We start from the raw sequence: 20,000 nt of genomic DNA on the forward strand, positions 1-20,000 counted from the left end.
CGGGTGCGGCTGTGGGCCTGCCTGCCTGCCTGCCTGCGTGCCTGCCTGCCTGATTACCCTGTCTGACCGTCCAGCCGCGTGCGTGTCTCGTGTTCTTGTGTCAAGGTGCCTGTCCTCGCTCCTAACAAGAGTACATAACTGCTGCGGGTTATGTACTCTTGTTCCTACTCCTCAAGTACTGTATCTCTTGTTCCTTATCATCACGTTCTATAAAAGTACCGTAAACCGCCCAGTATTTGTGGCACTAAATTTTTTATTTCTAAGAACCAGCGGCAATTTTTGGAGGAGCACTGTGGCCGCGAGAACATTAGACAGTTACCAGTAGCCCGCTCTGGAGGGACGTCTTCCTAGTATCACAGACAAATTTAAGGTACAGGCAGGTCTGGCTTTCACCTTTAAAGCATGCATGACCAAAGTTGTTACTGTAAAGTACCGCCAGAGCGCCCTGTCTCGCGAAAGCTTCCCACCTTGATTTTAAAGCAAAGGGAAAGGAATATCGTATGACAGATTGCAACGAAGTTTGTACGGTATGAGAACCTTGGTGTACAAGGTCACACTTAGCAGGTTTTTTTGTGTGGAGCTCGTACCCGCTCGAAGGTATATTGAGTACGGATTGACTGCACAATGTGCAATATGTGTACACGGTTCGTGTGGTATGACCTACAGACAGGATACCACCTCCACACTACGACCACGAAAGGACGAGATGGTGGGGCGCTCTCGCTGTACATTACCATAGTTACAGGCAGGGAGGGAGTTGTTTATACAACTCACTGGTTACCATGGCTACAGGGAGAGAGGAGAGTGCTGACTCTTTTCAGCTGACCCTGTAGCGGTGTAGTGACCCTGTTACTGTAGCGGTGTACTGGCCCTGTAGCGGTGTACTGGCCCTATAGCGGTGCACTCGCTTTAGCACTCGTTGGAGCTGGCCCTGTACCTGTTCACTGGGCCTGGTTGTGCTAGAGCACAGCGGTGTGCAGTGCAACCGTCTCTCAATTGTTGTGCAGCTGCACATACCGGTGCAAGTGTGTATCCACTGGATCACAATCCAGTCGACTCCACTTACAACAAACTCGCATAATAGTGCCATAGCGAACTGTTGTCCATGTCCCAGTTTGAACCCAGAGACTGAGTGTAAGTGCATTCCTGTTGCATGTACCTGTATAACGAACTTTGGCTATAACGAACTAGTTCTCTTGCTCGATGGTGTTCGTTATGTCAGGAATCGACTGTACAAGTTACTTAGCATAAGTATAGCCTTCCTTTAGCACCAGGGAGGCATATGTTATACCGGTACATGTAATGTTTTGCTTCCCCCTTCTTAGAACTCTGCATGCCATGATAATGACAACCTTGCATGCCATGATACGACAGCCTTGCATGCAAGCATGCATGCAGTGGAGGCTGCACACTCAATCATTCTGGTTTTCATGTTCATGTACATGTACTAGCTCAGCCCGATCTTGGTCAGGAGATGATGCCATTGTGCGTTGTGGGTACCAATCAAGAGTAGGTGCACCCCTCCCCCGAGTCCTCCCCCCAACACGCATATGCATAGACTCCTAGACCCACACATGCACCACCCCCACACGCACAGAGCACTTCATCCACACAAAAACCTTGTTTCAATCTAACCTACAAACAGTGTATAGAGCTACAGGTATATTAGAGCTACAGGTCTCGAAACGGCCCTAAGGAGAACTCATAGTGCTAACAGAAAATGCGAGTATTCAACTAAAATAGATAGCAGCACGCTACTGCGGAACGTAATAGACGTTGGACGTTTAAAAAAAGGTTTCTTTACTCACAAAGACATGGGAATGACACACACACACACACGCACAAACACACGCACGTGTGCAAGCACATGCCCAGACTTTCGGAAGAATTGACCATACAGGAACCGTTGCCAGTGATGGTCAGAATAAGATGCTCCAACACAGGGAAGCCACGCCATGAATAGGGGAATGTTATATATACACACACAGACTCACACAAATCTACATACGGATAAACATACGGATAAACATACGGATAAATATACGGATAAACATGCACACGTGCACGCACACACGCACGCGCACACACACACGCACACACCAGCAGACGGCAGTTATCACGTGGGCATGGAGGAGGAAAACAGGTTGTCGGTGGCGTGACACAGCTGATCAAGGCGCTTCACAAGTGACGCACGTTGAGTAAGAGCGTTGTACGCCGCATCACGCTCCTTTCGTGCCAGCGGCTTCTTACGTTGCTTGCTCACCTGTAACAAGTGCAAAAAAGAAGACAAACGTGGGGGGGGGGGGAAAGAAAGATTAGTGAAAAAACGAGACTTTCAATCTTGCAGAAAGAGACCCAAGCACACGCACCTTCAATATCCATCAAGGGGAGTGTGTGTGTGCGCGCGCGCGCGCGCGTGTGTGTGTGTGTACGTGTGTGTGTGTGTGTGTGTGTGTGTGTGTGTGTTGGTGTGTGTGTATGTTGGTGTGTGTGTATGTGTGTGCGTGCGTGCGTGCGTGTGTATAACGGCCAACACAAACACCAGACCTAGAGAGACGTTAAAGCCATGGATACTTACCGTCACTTTCTTCAGGCTATCAATGAGTTCACTATCAATCTTGCGCACTTTCTCCTGCAGTAGCTGTTTCTCAAGCTCCATCTCAGCACGCTGTAGCAAGGCATGCTTCAGCTGACGATTGTACTCAGACTGTGCACGCACAAATAGTGCACACCACCATGGACAAACACGCATGCACACGCGAGTGCACACACACGCACATATACATACATGTAGGCATGTGCATGCATACGCGCGTGCACACACAAAACACACACACACACACACACAGAAACACAGGTGTTCATGAAACATTCCTCCTGGGAAATTCCTGAGCAAAACAAAATCCCAGTGCATGTGGTGCACTTGTGAATTCAACAACCATTGTAGTGACGGGTGGCAGTGCGTGTTTGCGACAGACTTACCACTGCTTTGAGCTCACTCTGGCGCTTGCGTAGCTCGGCTAGCACCTCGTCTTCTTCGTCTTCTGGCGCTACAACCTACACATGTACATGTACATGCACATGTACATACACACGCACACAGCAGGCACACCGAGTAAAGGCAGGAAAATGGCATGTTACGACAAGTGCCCTGATGATGAGCAAATGGCCGAAATATCGGCAATACTTTCATTTATTACATGATTTTGGAATATTCTCCGGAATGTGGGGCAGGAGGAAAAAAAGGAGTTGAATTTTTGGAAGCAGGGTGGCAAACGCGTACTTCTTTTAAAGTATGCTTTCCCGGAAGTATACTTTTGGGTTCTCTGTTCGGGCGCTTTTTGATGACCAGGGAATGCTGAGGTGCTGCGGGTACTTTGCTGCTTTCTGAAGCTAACCACGCCATGTCATCTCTTTCTTCTCCTCATCCTCAGTCTTCCATTTGATATTTGTGCTAGTGATACCATACACTGACTTGTATGCACACGTGACCATTCTTTTTTTTCTCCATTTGAATGTGTTGCGTTCCTGTGTTTCCTTTCTGTTCTCACATTTCGTTGAGCTTGAGAAAATATATTGCGTCAAGCAGTAATAGTAGTCGTGTATCAGCTGCTCTGCCCTCTGCCCTATCAGCTGCTCTGCCCTCTGTCTTCTGCTCTGTCCTCTGTCCTCTTCTCTGTCCTCTGCTCTGTCCTCTGCTCTGTCCTCTGTTCTAGCATCACCAAGTCCTCGTCTTCCACTGGACGACAGTCCCAAATTCGTTTTCAATCGACCTTTCCATTTAGTAGATTTACACATGGCCTAGACCAGTCTCAGGCACTCGCTCGTTTCGTCAAATCATTCCTTTGTTTGTTTGCTAATGTAGAAGGCGCAGCAGCAAGACTATCATACTCTAACCCAGATTAGCCAAGCCCTGAAAGATTGCAATAAGCCGATCAAGCATCCGTGAAGATACAAGTGCCTGCAATGCTGACAAGAACCTAGGCATTAATTTGTTGATGTCATCTTCATTAATCAATAGCAGGGCTGCCACTTGCTCCGATTTTTCGGAAATCGTTTTTGATCGCCTGTCGGACAAACCGACCGATTTTGTTCCCAAAGAGGGACAACCGATTATTTTATTTTGAGCGCTTTTTAGTCCAGTTGGCCCTTCGGCGCTTCAAGTCCAGGTCGCGTTTGGCCAGTCATTGTACATGTACATGTAGCTGTAAAATGCACGCGTGCTTGCATGTGTGTGGACAGTTAAAAATGTGTTCTGGGGCCCCAACAGCAAGCCATTTTCCTAAACATTTTCACCGGGGGACACGACTGCCGTCAGATTTTTCTCCCTCCAGGTGTGGCAGCCCTGCAATAGTACAGTGTAGTTGTAGATTGTTCTTGTGACCAGACGACGCTTACAGACACCAGCACGAACACTGGTCTCGCCTGGTCACAAGAAACATCTTCCGCTACTAACCTAGACACTGCTGTTCTGAACAAGAAGAGTTGCATTAGTGCCCCACTCTCCCAGAGTACAATCTGCTGCCCAGAGGTCTGCGGGTAAGTACTACAATGTACAATGTCAGGGCTCACTGCACAGCGAGTAGATTTCATTGAGCAGCACTACACAGCACTACACAGCACAGCACTACACAGCACAGCACTGCACACCACAGCACCACACTGCACTACACAGCACTACACTGCACACCACAGCACCACACTGCACAGCACAGCACTGCACTACACAGCACAGCACAGCACTACACAGCACAGCACTGCACGGCACTACACTGCACAGCACAGAACTACACTGCACAGCACTGCACAGCACAGCACAGCACTGCACAGCACAGCACAGCACAGCACAGCACTACACAGCACTGCACAGCACAGCACAGCACAGCACAGCACAGCACAGCACAGCACAGCACAGCACAGCACAGCACAGCACAGCACTGCACAGCACTGCACAGCACTGCACAGCACAGCACAGCACTGCATAGCACAGCACAGCACTGCACGGCACGGCACAGCACAGCACTACACTGCACAGCACAGCACAGCACTGCACAGCACAGCACAGCACTGCACAGCACAGCACAGCACTGCATAGCACTAGTGGCACAAGCTCAAGGGACGACACACATACCTCATCCGCCTCCATTAATCCGAGGTGGATAAGCTGCTCGTGGATACGCGATTCCAGTAACTTTGCGTTTGTCACTACCCAGTTGCGCTGCTGCTGCTGCTGCTGCTGATCCGGAACATGGTGTGGACTGTGCTTGGGGCTGTGCTTCTTATCCTGAAGCACAATGCATGTACACACAACCACACACACACACACACCCACACACACCCCCACACACACCCCCCCACACACACACCCACACACCCACACACCCAAGCAATTAGCACACCATCTAGCAAATAACCATGTTACTACATGTACTACACTACACGATATCACTACAGAACGTTTCAGCAACAATAACAGGACACAGTTTTTTCTTTCTTCTCTTGACGCGAAGAGCGCACACCTCCAGATACAAAGAGCGCAGCACGGCAAACGAGAAGCAAATGTGCAATATACTGTGTGCCCTGTTCTGTCCAATCGTAGTTGACTGATAAGTTTATAATTCCACTGGTGAATGTGACATGAAAATCGATATTGGAAACCTTCACAACTTCTTTGTTGTGCGGCGATGATGGCAGAATTTGTTCTTTTTACTGCTATTTAAAAAATGCTTTTCTCCAGTACAGTCAACTTCGCTAATAACGACTTCGGATATAACGACAATTCGCGAATAACGACAGAATTTCTATGCCCAGAGCAAAGTCCCATCTGACTGTATACATTTAACTTCGGATATAACGACTATCTGAATAACGACAATTCGCGAATAGCGACATGATTTTTGTGCCCCGAGGTCATATTTGTCGTGTCCGTGTGTTTCTATCTGTATTGTATTCCGTCTGCTCCTACATGTATCTTTGTCAAGTGTTTGCCGTGGCGTCGATGTGTCTCGTCTATGAATAGCGTTGGGAAACTTATCACTATTCATGCTTTGCTGGCTGGCTGCTCGCGCCCTTCGCTCCTTCAGCTTGCACGGTACTAGGACATAATAGCAGTATATAGCTCGATGCTTTGCTTCGAGAGGTTGTTGTTGTGCTTGTTGCTTCTCTGGTGTTCGTGCTTGGAACTTGGTCCTAGAGTGAAGCTTTGGTCTTCTTGTGTGGTGAGGGTGAGGAATGGGTATCTGGACGCCTGGTATATTTCCGTAAAGAACCTGGAATTGTAGAATCCTGAGAGTATGTCTGGCCAACTCCCCTCCCCGGTCATGACATTTGGCGACCACGCCAGGATGTCCAGTGCCACTAACATTCCGAACCCTCGGCAGCGAGAGGGAGCGCTGCCAATAGCCATCGGCACCACACCGCAGCCCGTCCTGGGTACGACGATAAACTGCACCCTGGTGACCGCGGTTGGTCACCATCACCAACGCGTCCGTCCTGGGTACGACGATAAACTGCACCCTGGCGACCGCGGTTGGTCAACATCACCAACGCGTCCGTCCTGGGTACGACGATAAACTGCACCCTGGCGACCGCGGTTGGTCAACATCACCAACGCGTCCGTCCTGGGTACGACGATAAACTGCACCCTGGCGACCGCGGTTGGTCACCATCACCAACGCGCCCGTCCCGGAGCATGACGATAAACTGCTGGACGTAGCCAGAGCTGGAGAGGAGGTACATCGAGGAAGTCAAGATGAAGGCAACACGCAAACGGGAGCCGCGGATTTCAAGTGAAGTTAGTTCGGGTCAGTTACCAGTTCCTGGACACGTTTCTGGTCTTGTCACCCGTCTAGTCTTGATTTGTCTTATTATAATAGTTCATAATGATAGTAACACAGAAGCAATCCCTGCAGGCTGACCAATAGCTTGTTCGAACGTAGTTGTAACGGCATAACCTATTTTTCTAACACTGCTGTGGCGGAGAGTCTGTGCAAGACTGGCGCATTATGTTTTCTTTGGTTCGTGGGTCGGAAGAGGTTGGTTCCTTCCTTTCAAGTTTTCAAGAGTTTTATTATTTTGCTTTCTTTTTCAGTGCCGTTACTTTTCTTCTGTTACGAGGACGTAACATGTTCGTAGGCGGGGGATATGTCGTGTCCGTGTGTTTCTATCTGTATTGTATTCCGTCTGCTCCTACATGTATCTTTGTCAAGTGTTTGCCGTGGCGTCGATGTGTCTCGTCTATGAATAGCGTTGGGAAACTTATCACTATTCATGCTTTGCTGGCTGGCTGCTCGCGCCCTTCGCTCCTTCAGCTTGCACGGTACTAGGACATAATAGCAGTATATAGCTCGATGCTTTGCTTCGAGAGGTTGTTGTTGTGCTTGTTGCTTCTCTGGTGTTCGTGCTTGGAACTTGGTCCTAGAGTGAAGCTTTGGTCTTCTTGTGTGGTGAGGGTGAGGAATGGGTATCTGGACGCCTGGTATATTTCCGTAAAGAACCTGGAATTGTAGAATCCTGAGAGTATGTCTGGCCAACTCCCCGGTCATGACATATTCACTGCTTGAATAACGACTTTCTGGCTTTTTGACAGCTATTTCAAGTACCTGTCATGCAGAAGTACCAGAACCCGTGGCGATGGATAAGGCACACATACAAGAAGATACAGCCTGGGGGGGGGGGGGGGGGGGGGGGGCTTTTTCTTTTTTCTTTTCTTCAAAATAGTTTGAATGATCAGCACGCCTATTGTACATGTACATGTAGTTGTACATGATTGCACATTAATCTTCATACATGTACATGAACATGTCCCGGTACTTGTAGATGGCTCCAAAAGGTTAATTTTTCAATTTATTTCCCTTGGATATTGACTTTATTGTTCCTTTCAATCGCAATACGAAAATAAAGTACAAATTGACGTAGAGCATGAAAAGAGCTTCATTTCGATATGCATGTCATACTATACAAAATATGGGTTCACATACATTCAAATGGGACTTCGGATATAAGGACACTTCGCGAATAAGGACACTTTTCTTATGCCCCGCCGAATGTCGTTATTCGCAAAGTTGACTGTACTTCAGTATCTACAACATAGAGTCATGTAACTCATGTTGCTGGTCTGTGAGGTCGGCCAGCGAGCGCGTTTGCTGGAGGTGGAATTACTTATTGGTTGTCTTCACATCGATTATTTAGATAAGTTTATAAAAGACGCTTGCCCAAGTTCCAGAGCTTCCAGAGAGGACCAAGGGGCAGCAGGGTACACAGTAAGAACCAGTTGCGTCTTCGGGGGCGAAGGGGACGAAGCTTGTGGCATTGTGCAGCAGAGGTGCTTGGAGGACAACTGAATCAATCACGACCTCTCCGGAGATTAATTTCAGCAACAAAAATCTCCGGAGAGCTAACGATTGATGGTGTTGTCCTCCAAGCACCTGCGCAATGCTGCAGGCTTCTGCCCCGACAACGCGACTGGCTTCTACCTCCACCCAAGTTTGTTCTCACTGAACAGCTGAGAAAAGAGAGCATTGGTGACGTTTGCACTGCAAAGCATGAATTTCAAGCACGAATTATCACCACTCCTCCATACATCCCAATACGAAGGCCAGTGTCAACCAAAATAATAACAACGCTGTTCCAACACAACCTTCTGCGCAGTAGGGTCATGTAAGGTTAAGGAGATTGTTCTGCTGCTGCTGTTGCTGCTGTTACTACTGCTGCTGCTGCTGCTGCTGCTGCTACTGTTACTACTACTGCTGCTGCTGTTGCTGGAGGACTGCGATCCATAATTGCCTGCAAGCATGCGTTGACTTTGTATTCTTCTGTTCATCTTTCTGGATAATCGTGGATTTTTCAATAAAGTTCTTGGAGACTGCTGTAGGACATGGCAATGATTTCCGACAACCTACCGAGCTAGAGTCCTTGACGCCACTGACAGCTGACGACTGCGGCATGGCCTGCAGGTGCCGCTCCGTTTCATCACCTCCACCACCACCTCCACCACCGCTGTCGCCAGCCGTGGACGTGCTGCCGGCAGGGGAGGCAGCCTGTGTCGTTACGGCAACAGAAACATGTACAGTGTCGTTATGGCAACAGCATGCACAGTGTCGTTATGGCAGCAGCAACAAAAGCAGCAGCAGCAGCAACAACAAAATCTCTTATTGGCCACAGGCCACCGTGAGACTAAATATTTCAAACAAACACACAAACAAACAAACAAACAAACAACAACAACAACAACAACAACAAACAACAGCGGTTCTTTTGTTGATCAGAGACGAATAAGGAAACAAAGATACATAACAACACAGAACGCAATGTCCTCCCCATTTCGGCGAAGGACGCTCGACTTCTCCATTCCCGATCAATGGGGGGGGGGGGGGTATTGAACACGAGTAGGGTCACACGTAGTGCGGTAGTGGAACTCGGATAAGACATGCTTCAAGTACTCTAACATCATGAGAATAGGAAAAAAAGACTACTACAAGTACACTACGGTATGGATGAGGTACGTCTCAACCAAGCTGGAGGTACGTCTCAACCAAGCTGGAGGTACGTCTCAACCAAGCTGGAGGTACGTCTCATCCAAGCTGGAGGTACGTCTCAACCAAGCTGGAGGTACGTCTCAACCAAGCTGGAGGTACGTCTCAACCAAGCTGGAGGTACGTCTCAACCAAGCTGGAGGTACGTCTCAACCAAGCTGGAGGTACGTCTCATCCAAGCTGGAGGTACGTCTCAACCAAGCTGGAGGTACGTCTCATCCAAGCTGGAGGTACGTCTCAACCAAGCTGGAGGTACGTCTCAACCAAGCTGGAGGTACGTCTCATCCAAGCTGGAGGTACGTCTCAACCAAGCTGGAGGTACGTCTCATCCAAGCTGGAGGTACGTCTCAACCAAGCTGGAGGTACGTCTCATCCAAGCTGGAGGTACGTCTCAACCAAGCTGGAGGTACGTCTCAACCAAGCTGGAGGTACGTCTCAACCAAGCTGGAGGTACGTCTCAACCAAGCTGGAGGTACGTCTCATCCAAGCTGGAGGTACGTCTCAACCAAGCTGGAGGTACGTCTCATCCAAGCTGGAGGTACGTCTCAACCAAGCTGGAGGTACGTCTCATCCAAGCTGGAGGTACGTCTCAACCAAGCTGGAGGTACGTCTCATCCAAGCTGGAGGTACGTCTCAACCAAGCTGGAGGTACGTCTCAACCAAGCTGGAGGTACGTCTCAACCAAGCTGGAGGTACGTCTCATCCAAGCTGGAGGTACGTCTCAACCAAGCTGGAGGTACGTCTCAACCAAGCTGGAGGTACGTCTCAACCAAGCTGGAGGTACGTCTCATCCAAGCTGGAGGTACGTCTCAACCAAGCTGGAGGTACGTCTCAACCAAGCTGGAGGTACGTCTCAACCAAGCTGGAGGTACGTCTCAACCAAGCTGGAGGTACGTCTCAACCAAGCTGGAGGTACGTCTCAACCAAGCTGGAGGTACGTCTCAACCAAGCTGGAGGTACGTCTCAACCAAGCTGGAGGTACGTCTCAACCAAGCTGGAGGTACGTCTCAACCAAGCTGGAGGTACGTCTCAACCAAGCTGGAGGTACGTCTCAACCAAGCTGGAGGTACGTCTCAACCAAGCTGGAGGTACGTCTCATCCAAGCTGGAGGTACGTCTCAACCAAGCTGGAGGTACGTCTCAACCAAGCTGGAGGTACGTCTCAACCAAGCTGGAGGTACGTCTCAACCAAGCTGGAGGTAAGTCTCAACCAAGCTGGAGGTAAGTCTCAACCAAGCTGGAGGTACGTCTCAACCAAGCTGGAGGTACGTCTCAACCAAGCTGGAGGTAAGTCTCAACCAAGCTGGAGGTACGTCTCAACCAAGCTGGAGGTAAGTCTCAACCAAGCTGGAGGTAAGTCTCAACCAAGCTGGAGGTACGTCTCAACCAAGCTGGAGGTAAGTCTCAACCAAGCTGGAGGTACGTCTCAACCAAGCTGGAGGTACGTCTCAACCAAGCTGGAGGTACGTCTCAACCAAGCTGGAGGTACGTCTCAACCAACACACAATGAGGACGCACAGTACCGTTAAGTACTAGTGAACCTTACCACCCCCTATCTAATTTACGCCCCCCCCCTGTTGGATTTCTGCCTGTGAAGAGACTTCGGTGTATACAATGCAGTACGGTGTTGAACCGACGCATGCACTGCTGTACACAATACGTGCCAGCGCAGAATGAAAATGTGCACAATCCAGCACGCAGACTCTGACCTTCCGCGCTGTTGTACATCGTACTACACTTGACCGCCTTGACCTAATTCCTGCCCCCTGTCGAAAGCTCAGCTGGAAAGCGGCACGGTGTGTGTGTGTGTGTGTGTGTGTGTGTGTGTGTGTGTATGTGTGTTGGGGGGAGGGAGGATCAACGGTACTTTACGGTATTATGAGAACGCCCAGGGCCAGATGTATACCCTGACTGCTATGGAAGTGCAGTGGCTGGTGCTGCCGCAACCGCATTTCTTCCTGTCACACGACCAAACATTGGCAAGCAGCAGTTTGTCACGGTCCAATCAACCATCGGTTCTCAGCCCTGAATACAGCGCGTCAGTCGTGCATGCAATTAATCGCAATGCTACCGACCAAACAAGACACGACACACACAAATGTACTGAAGTACATGTACACAGACATGATGTGCTGCTCATTGCGCTGAGCTGCAACTCCTGACCAGGCAGACGTAACACGCAAACACGGGACAAAAACCGCACTAACATCGGTAGAAGACGATACGTCTGGTCCAACAAGTGCTTTGTCCTCCAACAGTGCCTGGCAAGACAATGAGAGAAAAGGAAACAACTAGTTAGTGGGATTGAAGACGAAGAAGACATGGGGGGACTGAGGGCAAGATCATATTTTGTGTCAAGAGCTCAATGGTTAGATTATCTTGCTGATCCTGATACCAGGTATACGGGTGGAATCCTGATAACTCTGAACATACCACTCAATTCAGACTTTCTTCCATGACCGGTTTCAGTCAATACGATTCCCACATCACGATGTCTGATAGTTTGAACCTCAAACAGGTCACGTGTGCCTATTAGAAACCCCATGAAATCCGCTTACGTAGAAAATGTGCGTGATTCCTACTCATAATACTTTTCGCAGCTAGCAAGGCATGACTCGAGATTCACTGTGCACTTTATTGGTCTGCACAGTGTGCTCATCCACACTGAACTGATCAGTACAGCCTGCTCATCCACACTGAACTGACCAGTACAGCCTGCTCATCCACACTGAACTAGACTGATCAGTACAGTGTGCTCATCCACACTGAACTCATCAGTTCAGTGTGGATGAGCACACTGTGCAGACCAGCTCCGAGTGTGCCCGTAGTGTTCGACACAGCGCTGTGGACAGCACTGTGCGAGCATTTCGAGATTTTCGACATACGGGTAACTTGGGCACAAGCAGAGTCTGTACCACTCCATCCCCGAATGGCACACGCATATTTCTTACCGAGACAAGTCGCTGTGTGAGCGGGCCAAGCGAGCAGGTCTCCTGTCGACTGCTGTCCTCGTCAGTGGTCACGCTCTGGTTGTCTGGGGTGAATATTTGCACACGCACACACACGCGCACGCACAGTCGCACACACATGCACGCACACACACACACACACACACACACACACACACACACACACACACACACACACACACACACACACACACATACACACAGCTCTAGGAGTGAAAAAGGACGCCACATCTGACAGGGTGCATACAAAAATGCACCCCTACCGCACCAGACACAGATTTCTGCAAAACCTTTCTGAGATGAATTGCGGCTGGTACTCCACAGAATGTACGTGACACAGCATTGCAGATTGTACACACATGTACTGTACACCACCGGAACACTAGAGAGGTTGTGCACAACGAAAATCCGTAAGATTTGGACCATCCGGGTTTGAGTAACCAAAGTTGCTACGAAGATCCGTCCAAACGCGACCGCAACAGAGCAGATCTACGAAAATAATTTTCGTTACGTGGAGTAGTAAAATACTGATATTTTACAACTCCCTGTCTTGACTCTTCACACGCGCGCGACCACCCCGTCGACCCACTACGAAAAAGTTCACACGCTGTGCGCAACCTCACGGTGCATGAATATTCGTTAGCTTTTTTCGTTAATTTTTTTCGCTGTGCGCAACCTCTCTACTTTCAAAGTCCACGCCAGTACATCTAGGCAGTTGATCATAGTACCTGCAGATCCGTTGGTGGGCTGTGAAGCGCTGTTTGCTGGCGAAGTGGATGACGACAGTGACCTGGTCTTGTCCCTGACATTGCTCCCTCCTGCACCTGCACCTGCACCTGCTCGACTAGCCGCCTTGTCATCATCACCAATATCTTCCTGGGCCCAGCTGCAAGTTGTATGGAGAGAGAGAGAGAGAGAGAGAGAGAGAGAGAGAGAGAGAAAGAGAGAGAGAGAGAGAGAGAGAGAGAGAGAAAGAGAGAGAGAGAGAACGAAGCATTGAGAGTACTACCCATAGTGACAGCCTGTGCATTGCTAGATGTACTCTGCTGACTTAGACGTTACGCAACCAGTACTCTCTGTTGCTACGGATACCCTTGATGCTGCCACTATCGTAAAATTCCGCCAGAGCGCCCTGTCTCTCCCATGCGCCCCTCCCCGACTTCTTGTCAGGGAAGTGAATCCTTGTATGACTCTGTGAAGTGTGATGCCATACTGTACCGAAGACGAGTGCTCGGCCCGGTTGGAAAAGTACGCAACAGTTCCCACCCTCTTGATCAGGCATCGCACAAACCCTGGGTTTTGATGGGTCTGTACAACTCCCTGCTCTTGACCTTTGGTCGGTGTATGAGACGCACGCACAGTTTTCGAAGGGTGTGTACTTTTTCACGTACTTATAGTACTGAACACGGCAAGTTGGACTCGCCCATCCACCCCTCCCCACCTGGACCTACTCAAAGGGTCGCAGAGGTAGGCGCGCTCTGGCGGGATTTTACGGTATTGCTATCGCTACTGCTACTGCTGCTATTACTGCTACTGCTCTGCTATTGCTGCTACTAAAAGGTGTTTTATTGAACGCACAAAGCAATGACTTGAAGATGTGAATGCAAGGAGGGCAAAGAATTCAAAAGGTGAACAGCAAAATTGTAGCAAAATTGAAAGATAAAAAATATTAATGGCAACAGCAATATCGGAAAATATCTCTATTGCACACCGTACATAACAGGCTCTCAGCTGCATCGAATAGATTTCCTAATGCCAATATTTCGCCCATTGGGCATCATCAGGGCATCCATGGAGATATTTTCCGATGTGAAAACTACGCTGCAATGGAGTCTGAGAGTTTTACGGAAACGGCAACAGCAATGTTTATACTATTGCTGCTACTATTGCTGCTGATGCTGCTGCTGCTATCGCTACTGATGCTGTTGCTGCTGTTGCTACTGCTATCGCTACTGATGCTGTTGCTGCTGTTGCTACTGCACTGCTTATAGAAGAGGTAATGAGAATACCACTAGCACCGTTGCTGTCATCATCACCACCATCAGGAGGAGGAGCAGCACAAAGACCAAGCAAGACATACCACAACAAATGCAATGACAGCCTAGCTCCACTGTCCTGGAACGAGTCTGGGGAGAAACATGGCTGAATGCGCACAGGGAATCTTGTAGAAAGCAGAGCTGGTAGCTAGAAGAAACAGCCAGAGTTGCACTGACAAGTAGTTAGCATTCACTCACCGGTAGGAGTAATGTTTTCCGAGCGGAGGGATCTTGTACAGATCCTGGTCAGTATCCGGCTGTACAAGTGCCACCAACAATACACATGCGCAAGTCCCACCAACAATACACATGTGCAAAACATGACCATGAAGACCATTGGGAGAAGTGGCAAAGTGCGTGGATCAAGTGCTGAATCAGACCCACACCGCTGGCACCAGCAACACAGGGACAAGAAGTAACACAATGCCGCCCACACACCAATGCAAACACATGCACATGTGCATACCCCCCCCCCCCCCCCCCCCCCACACACACACCAATGCAAACACATGCATACCCCCCCCCCCCCCCCCACACACACACCAATGCAAACACATGCATACCCCCCCCACACCCACACATACCAATCCCCCCCCCCCCCCCACACACATCCACCCACCCACCCACCCACACCCACCCACCCACCCACACACACACACCCACACCGTGCACCATGTACCATGTACACGCCCGTCGCAAGAGAAGCACGCAAATCTGCAAATGCACTGGATGTGCACCCACAGTTTTTCTCTAATACATAGCAACGATAGCAGACAAGATCTGAATGAGACAGATCAAGACTAGCGCCAGATAACTGTCCAACCCACACAACCTGCGAAGCCATGCGAATCCAGTGTGTCGTAACACACACACACGCACACACACACACACACACACACACACACACACACACACACACACACACACACACACACACACACCTTGACCTTTGACCTTTGACGCCCCATCTCCAGTGGAGATGATAGGCTACTGAGTTGGGCAGTACTTGATGTGACGCTTCAAATCGCCACTTCTCCTAAACGCTCTGCCGCATGCGCAATGAAAGTCCTTCGGTGCCGGGGAGGAAGACGATGTTGATGAACCCGCCTGCGCCATTCCGAGCGATCTTGTGCGAGCCGATACCACTCGGACTCCGGAATATCCAGCGAGCGCAGATCACCGACAATCGTGTCTCGCCAACGCTTCTTTGGCCCATGCCGTGGTCTGGTTGCTTCGAGCTCACCAAACAACACTTGTTGAGGAATCCGGGCCGCGTCCATACGGGCAACATGACCCAGCCAACGCAGACGGTACTCACGCAGGAGAGCGCCAATGTCCTCAGGAAGACGCGCTCTCTGGGCTAGATCAGCAGTATTAAGATGACGGGAGTGCTGATCGCTCCTTGAGACTCCCAAGATGGAACGGACACATGAGCGATGAAACAGATTCAGGCGATTCATCTGCCGGGCCTTCATGGGCCAAGTCTCTGCTCCATAGAAGAGGGTAGGGAGGACAATGGCCTTGTAGACAAGACGCTTAGACTTAATGGATAGGCCGCTACACCCGAAGATTGGCTTTTGGAGAGCGCCAAAAGCACGAGAGGCCTTGGCAAGACGGGAGGTGAGCTCCTTGTCCAGAGCACCGTCTGCACTCAGGACACTGCCAAGATAGGTAAAGCTGTCCACAACCTCCACGCTTCCTCCATCCTGAAGATCAATGGAAGGTGGCGGGTGAGAGCAGTTCACCGCCATGGCCTTGGTCTTCTGGACGCTCACAGTTAGACCCCAACCCGAAGCACAGGACACAAACTCGTTTGTCATCGTCTCCAGGTGGCTCAAAGAGGTGGTGTAGAGAGCCGCATCATCAGCAAACTGGGACTCTGTGACGTCAGTGGAGGCCAGTCGAGACTTGGCGGTCCGATCCCCAACAAGCTTCCTGCCGACACGGTAGCGGACCCGTACACCCGGAACAGAAGACTGGCGATGCCACGAAGAGACCACTGCAGAGAAATACAGATTAAAGAGCGTAGGCGCCAGTGTGCAGCCCTGACGCAAGCCATTCCGGACGTTGATGTTGTCCGTGACGACGTTAGGGAGCCGAACACGCGCCTCCATGCCTTCATGGAGCGACTGGACAAGGCCAAGCAGCTTCGGAGGAATGCCCAGATTGCGGAGCACAAGCCACAAAGCAGACCGCGGAATTGAATCATAGGCCTTGCGCAGATCGACGAAAAGCACATATAGCTCAGAATCGTGCTCCACTGCCTTCTCCATCAGTTGTCTTGCGGTGAATACCATGTCACTGCAGCCACGGCCCCTGCGGAATCCGCACTGGGAATCCGGCAGAACATCCTCTGCCACCGCCTGCAGGCGACCCTGAAGAACACGAGCAAAGACCTTGCCGACCACATCCAGGAGGCTGATGCCACGCCAGTTATCGCAGGACCGTAAGTCACCTTTCTTGGGGATAGGGACGATCTCTGCGTTTCGCCAGTCAGACACGGCAGAACCGCAGGTCCATACCTCATTGATCACATTGTGGACGCGCTCATGCAAGGCCTCGCCACCAGCAAGAATCATCTCCGGGACAATTCCAGACTGTCCACCCGCAGTGCCTGGGTGTAGCTTCCTGATCGCCGATACCACTTCCTCAAAAGAGGGCGGGTCGTCAAGACTTTGCCTGATGCCAAGCACTGGCATGGATTCAATGACTTCCGCATCAAACACACTCTGAACATTAAGGACACGATCAAAGTGGCGATGCCAACAAGCTCCCACACTCTCTGGACCGTCTGTCAAGTTGCCATTCTCATCCCGAACGCTGGATGTCACCACTGACTGTCGGCCAGTGTGCATTCCCCGCAACTTCTTGATACATTTCCAGCGGACAGAGCCGTCCCTCTGGGCGGCCTCAGCTTCATCCGTAATTGCGCTGATCCACGCCTCCTTAGCTAACCGAACAGCCTTGCCCACAGCTCGCTGGGCAGATCTCAAGGCCTTACGAGACGATGGCGTGCCACAAGAAACATAGTCTGCGTTAGCTTGTCGCTTGACGGCAATGAGCGGCTCCAGGGTGTCCTTACTGGACAAGAACCAGTCCGGCTGAGTCTGTCGCCCATGTCCAAGCACGTCACCGGCCACAGTGCCCATGTCGTTCCTCAGCGACTCCCATTGTTCCTCTGCTGTGCCGGCGCCGGCAGCAGCAGTGCAAACAGATTCAATCCTCTGCTGATATTCCACGAGCGTATCACGGTCGCGAAGACGATGCACAGCAAAAGGCCTCCTCCTTGAAGATGCAGAGCGACGCACACGCCAGTCCACGTTCAACTTTCCACGAACCAGGAAATGATCCGTCCAACAACAGGCTCCACGGAGAACGCCAACATCAAAGCAGAGATGTCGCTGATCTGCGCGCATCATAACAAAGTCGATGGCATGTGCTTGACGGGTAGCAGGATGTGTCCAGGTGCCTCTACGTGACTCTTTCTTCCGGAACCATGTGTTCATGATTGACAGATTATTTGCAGCACAAAACATCAACAAATCCTCACCAGCTCCATTACACGCGCCCAAACCAAACTGACCAACAGCAGAGCCCCAAACAATTTCATCATCTGGCACCCCATCAAAACGGCCAACACCACCTGCAGCCCGCTGCCCAGAACCAACACGTGCATTGAAATCTCCCAACAGCACAAATAAATCACCAGGAGGTACGTCAGACACAACTGACTGCAAATCCGTCATAAACTGATTCTTGACGTTTGGAGGGGCCTTGCTCGTCGGCGCATAAACGTTGATCACCGTCAGGAAATAATCAGAGCGGCGTCTCCTGCCAGCCTGCAGGACCTCATCCCTCTCGCCGATGAGAAAGCGAGCCATGATGACCCTTGAGCTGATTGCGCTCCACTGCTCGCCACCGCGCCGCCACTTCGCCGTGAACTCTGTGTTCATCATTATCCCTACTCCCTCGTTGCGTCTCGCTGCCTCACCATCGCCAGGCAGAGGCCGTCCCGAGTGTAGAAAGGTGCTGCCGCCGACACGCCAAATGTCACGTCCGAACCACTTTGTTTCCTGCACGCCTGCAATGTCGATTTTGAATTTTTGAAATTCATCGACGAGGAAATCCACTTTTCTGTCAACAGCAGTCGCAGTCACGGACGGAACAGCACGACAGACTCTGGCATCTCCACTATCCTCCACCAAAGAGCGGACGTTCCACGTCGCCACGGACAAATTCCTTTTCGTTCCATTCCCTTTGGACTTCATTCTTCGCTCAAAAAATTCAAAATTTCAAGCGCCTGCTCCAACTCAGTTTTTCTAGTGCTCTTTGTGAAACTACTCTCAGCGGGTCGCAACTCCTCTGAGAGACATGCTGCCGCAGCCATGGCCTGGTCTACACCACACAGCCATGGCTGCTGAAGGCAGCTACAACTCCATTTTCGCCAGAGCTAAAAAATCGCAAACCGACTTCCAGCTCAACAACACTCACACACACACACACACACACACACACACACACACACACACACACACACACACACACACACACACACACACATACGTGTACACACCTGACCTAACCACACATCCACACCCATACGTGTACAGTACTTGCTCACTGCCAGAAACTGGTCACGTGAACATCCACATGTACAGATACACTCATATATCGGGTTATCCGGACCCCGAAGTTACGGGTACCCTTTGGGCGAGTTTCAGTGGTAATATTACTACTCCTTTGTCACTTAGAAGTTGCGACTTTGGCGGTAATAGTCATGAAGTTGATTGTTCCAACTAGGATCAAGCTCAACTGATGAGGGGTGAATTCCCCGAAACACTGTGTATTGAGCAGGGAGTGGTGCTTTCTTGCAGGTTTGCCGAGTGGAAGGTGCGGCGTGCTCCTCGTGTGCTCCGGATGGCAGTCATGAGTCAGTCAAGTGTCAAGTTCGGCAAGAAGCGTGTGTTCCTAGTTGGAACAATCAATTTCCTTTGTCACTTTTCGTGGAAATAGTGACGTCATGTGCCATATTTATGGCCAGCTAACCACCCATACACCCATACACACACAGGTACAGAAGCAAGCAGATTGGCACATGGCCACAGCACTAGTAGTCAGTATCAGAGTAGTGCACTCACAGCGACGGCTAGCTGACGCAGTGATTTGATGTCCTGCTCTGTGATGGGAGCGCAGTATTGCTCTACTGCTGCCCAGAACTTGTTTGTTGTGTCTTGTTTCGTCCTGCATGTACATGCATGTATACACGGAGAGGCACACACACACACATACACACACACGCACACACACACACACACACACACACACACACACACACACACACACACACACACACACACACACACACACACACACACACACACACACACACACACACACACACACACATACACACACACACACACGTTTACATTGCTGCTGCTCTACTCCACCAGTGATTTAACA

The 20,000-nt window shown here is 50.4% G+C and overlaps 1 protein-coding gene across 1 annotated transcript in view; it reads right to left on the bottom strand.

Moving 5' to 3' along the window:
- Nucleotides 1-1,606: 1,606 nt before the first annotated feature.
- The window catches only part of LOC135819164 (transcriptional adapter 3-like), a 24,883-nt gene continuing 6,489 nt past the window's right edge, over nucleotides 1,607-20,000 (bottom strand). Inside the window, exons 9-18 of the mRNA XM_065332323.1 lie at nucleotides 19,676-19,778; nucleotides 14,736-14,794; nucleotides 13,230-13,387; nucleotides 12,484-12,566; nucleotides 11,740-11,793; nucleotides 8,901-9,038; nucleotides 5,132-5,284; nucleotides 2,983-3,057; nucleotides 2,579-2,707; nucleotides 1,607-2,263 (exon numbers count right to left, since the gene is read on the bottom strand). Coding sequence (XP_065188395.1) covers nucleotides 2,117-2,263; nucleotides 2,579-2,707; nucleotides 2,983-3,057; nucleotides 5,132-5,284; nucleotides 8,901-9,038; nucleotides 11,740-11,793; nucleotides 12,484-12,566; nucleotides 13,230-13,387; nucleotides 14,736-14,794; nucleotides 19,676-19,778 — 1,099 coding nt within the window. The 3' untranslated portion in view covers nucleotides 1,607-2,116. The remainder of the gene's footprint in view (nucleotides 2,264-2,578; nucleotides 2,708-2,982; nucleotides 3,058-5,131; nucleotides 5,285-8,900; nucleotides 9,039-11,739; nucleotides 11,794-12,483; nucleotides 12,567-13,229; nucleotides 13,388-14,735; nucleotides 14,795-19,675; nucleotides 19,779-20,000) is intronic.

Source organism: Sycon ciliatum, chromosome 6 (assembly GCF_964019385.1).
Source record: "Sycon ciliatum chromosome 6, ocSycCili1.1, whole genome shotgun sequence".
Classification (NCBI taxonomy): domain Eukaryota; kingdom Metazoa; phylum Porifera; class Calcarea; order Leucosolenida; family Sycettidae; genus Sycon; species Sycon ciliatum.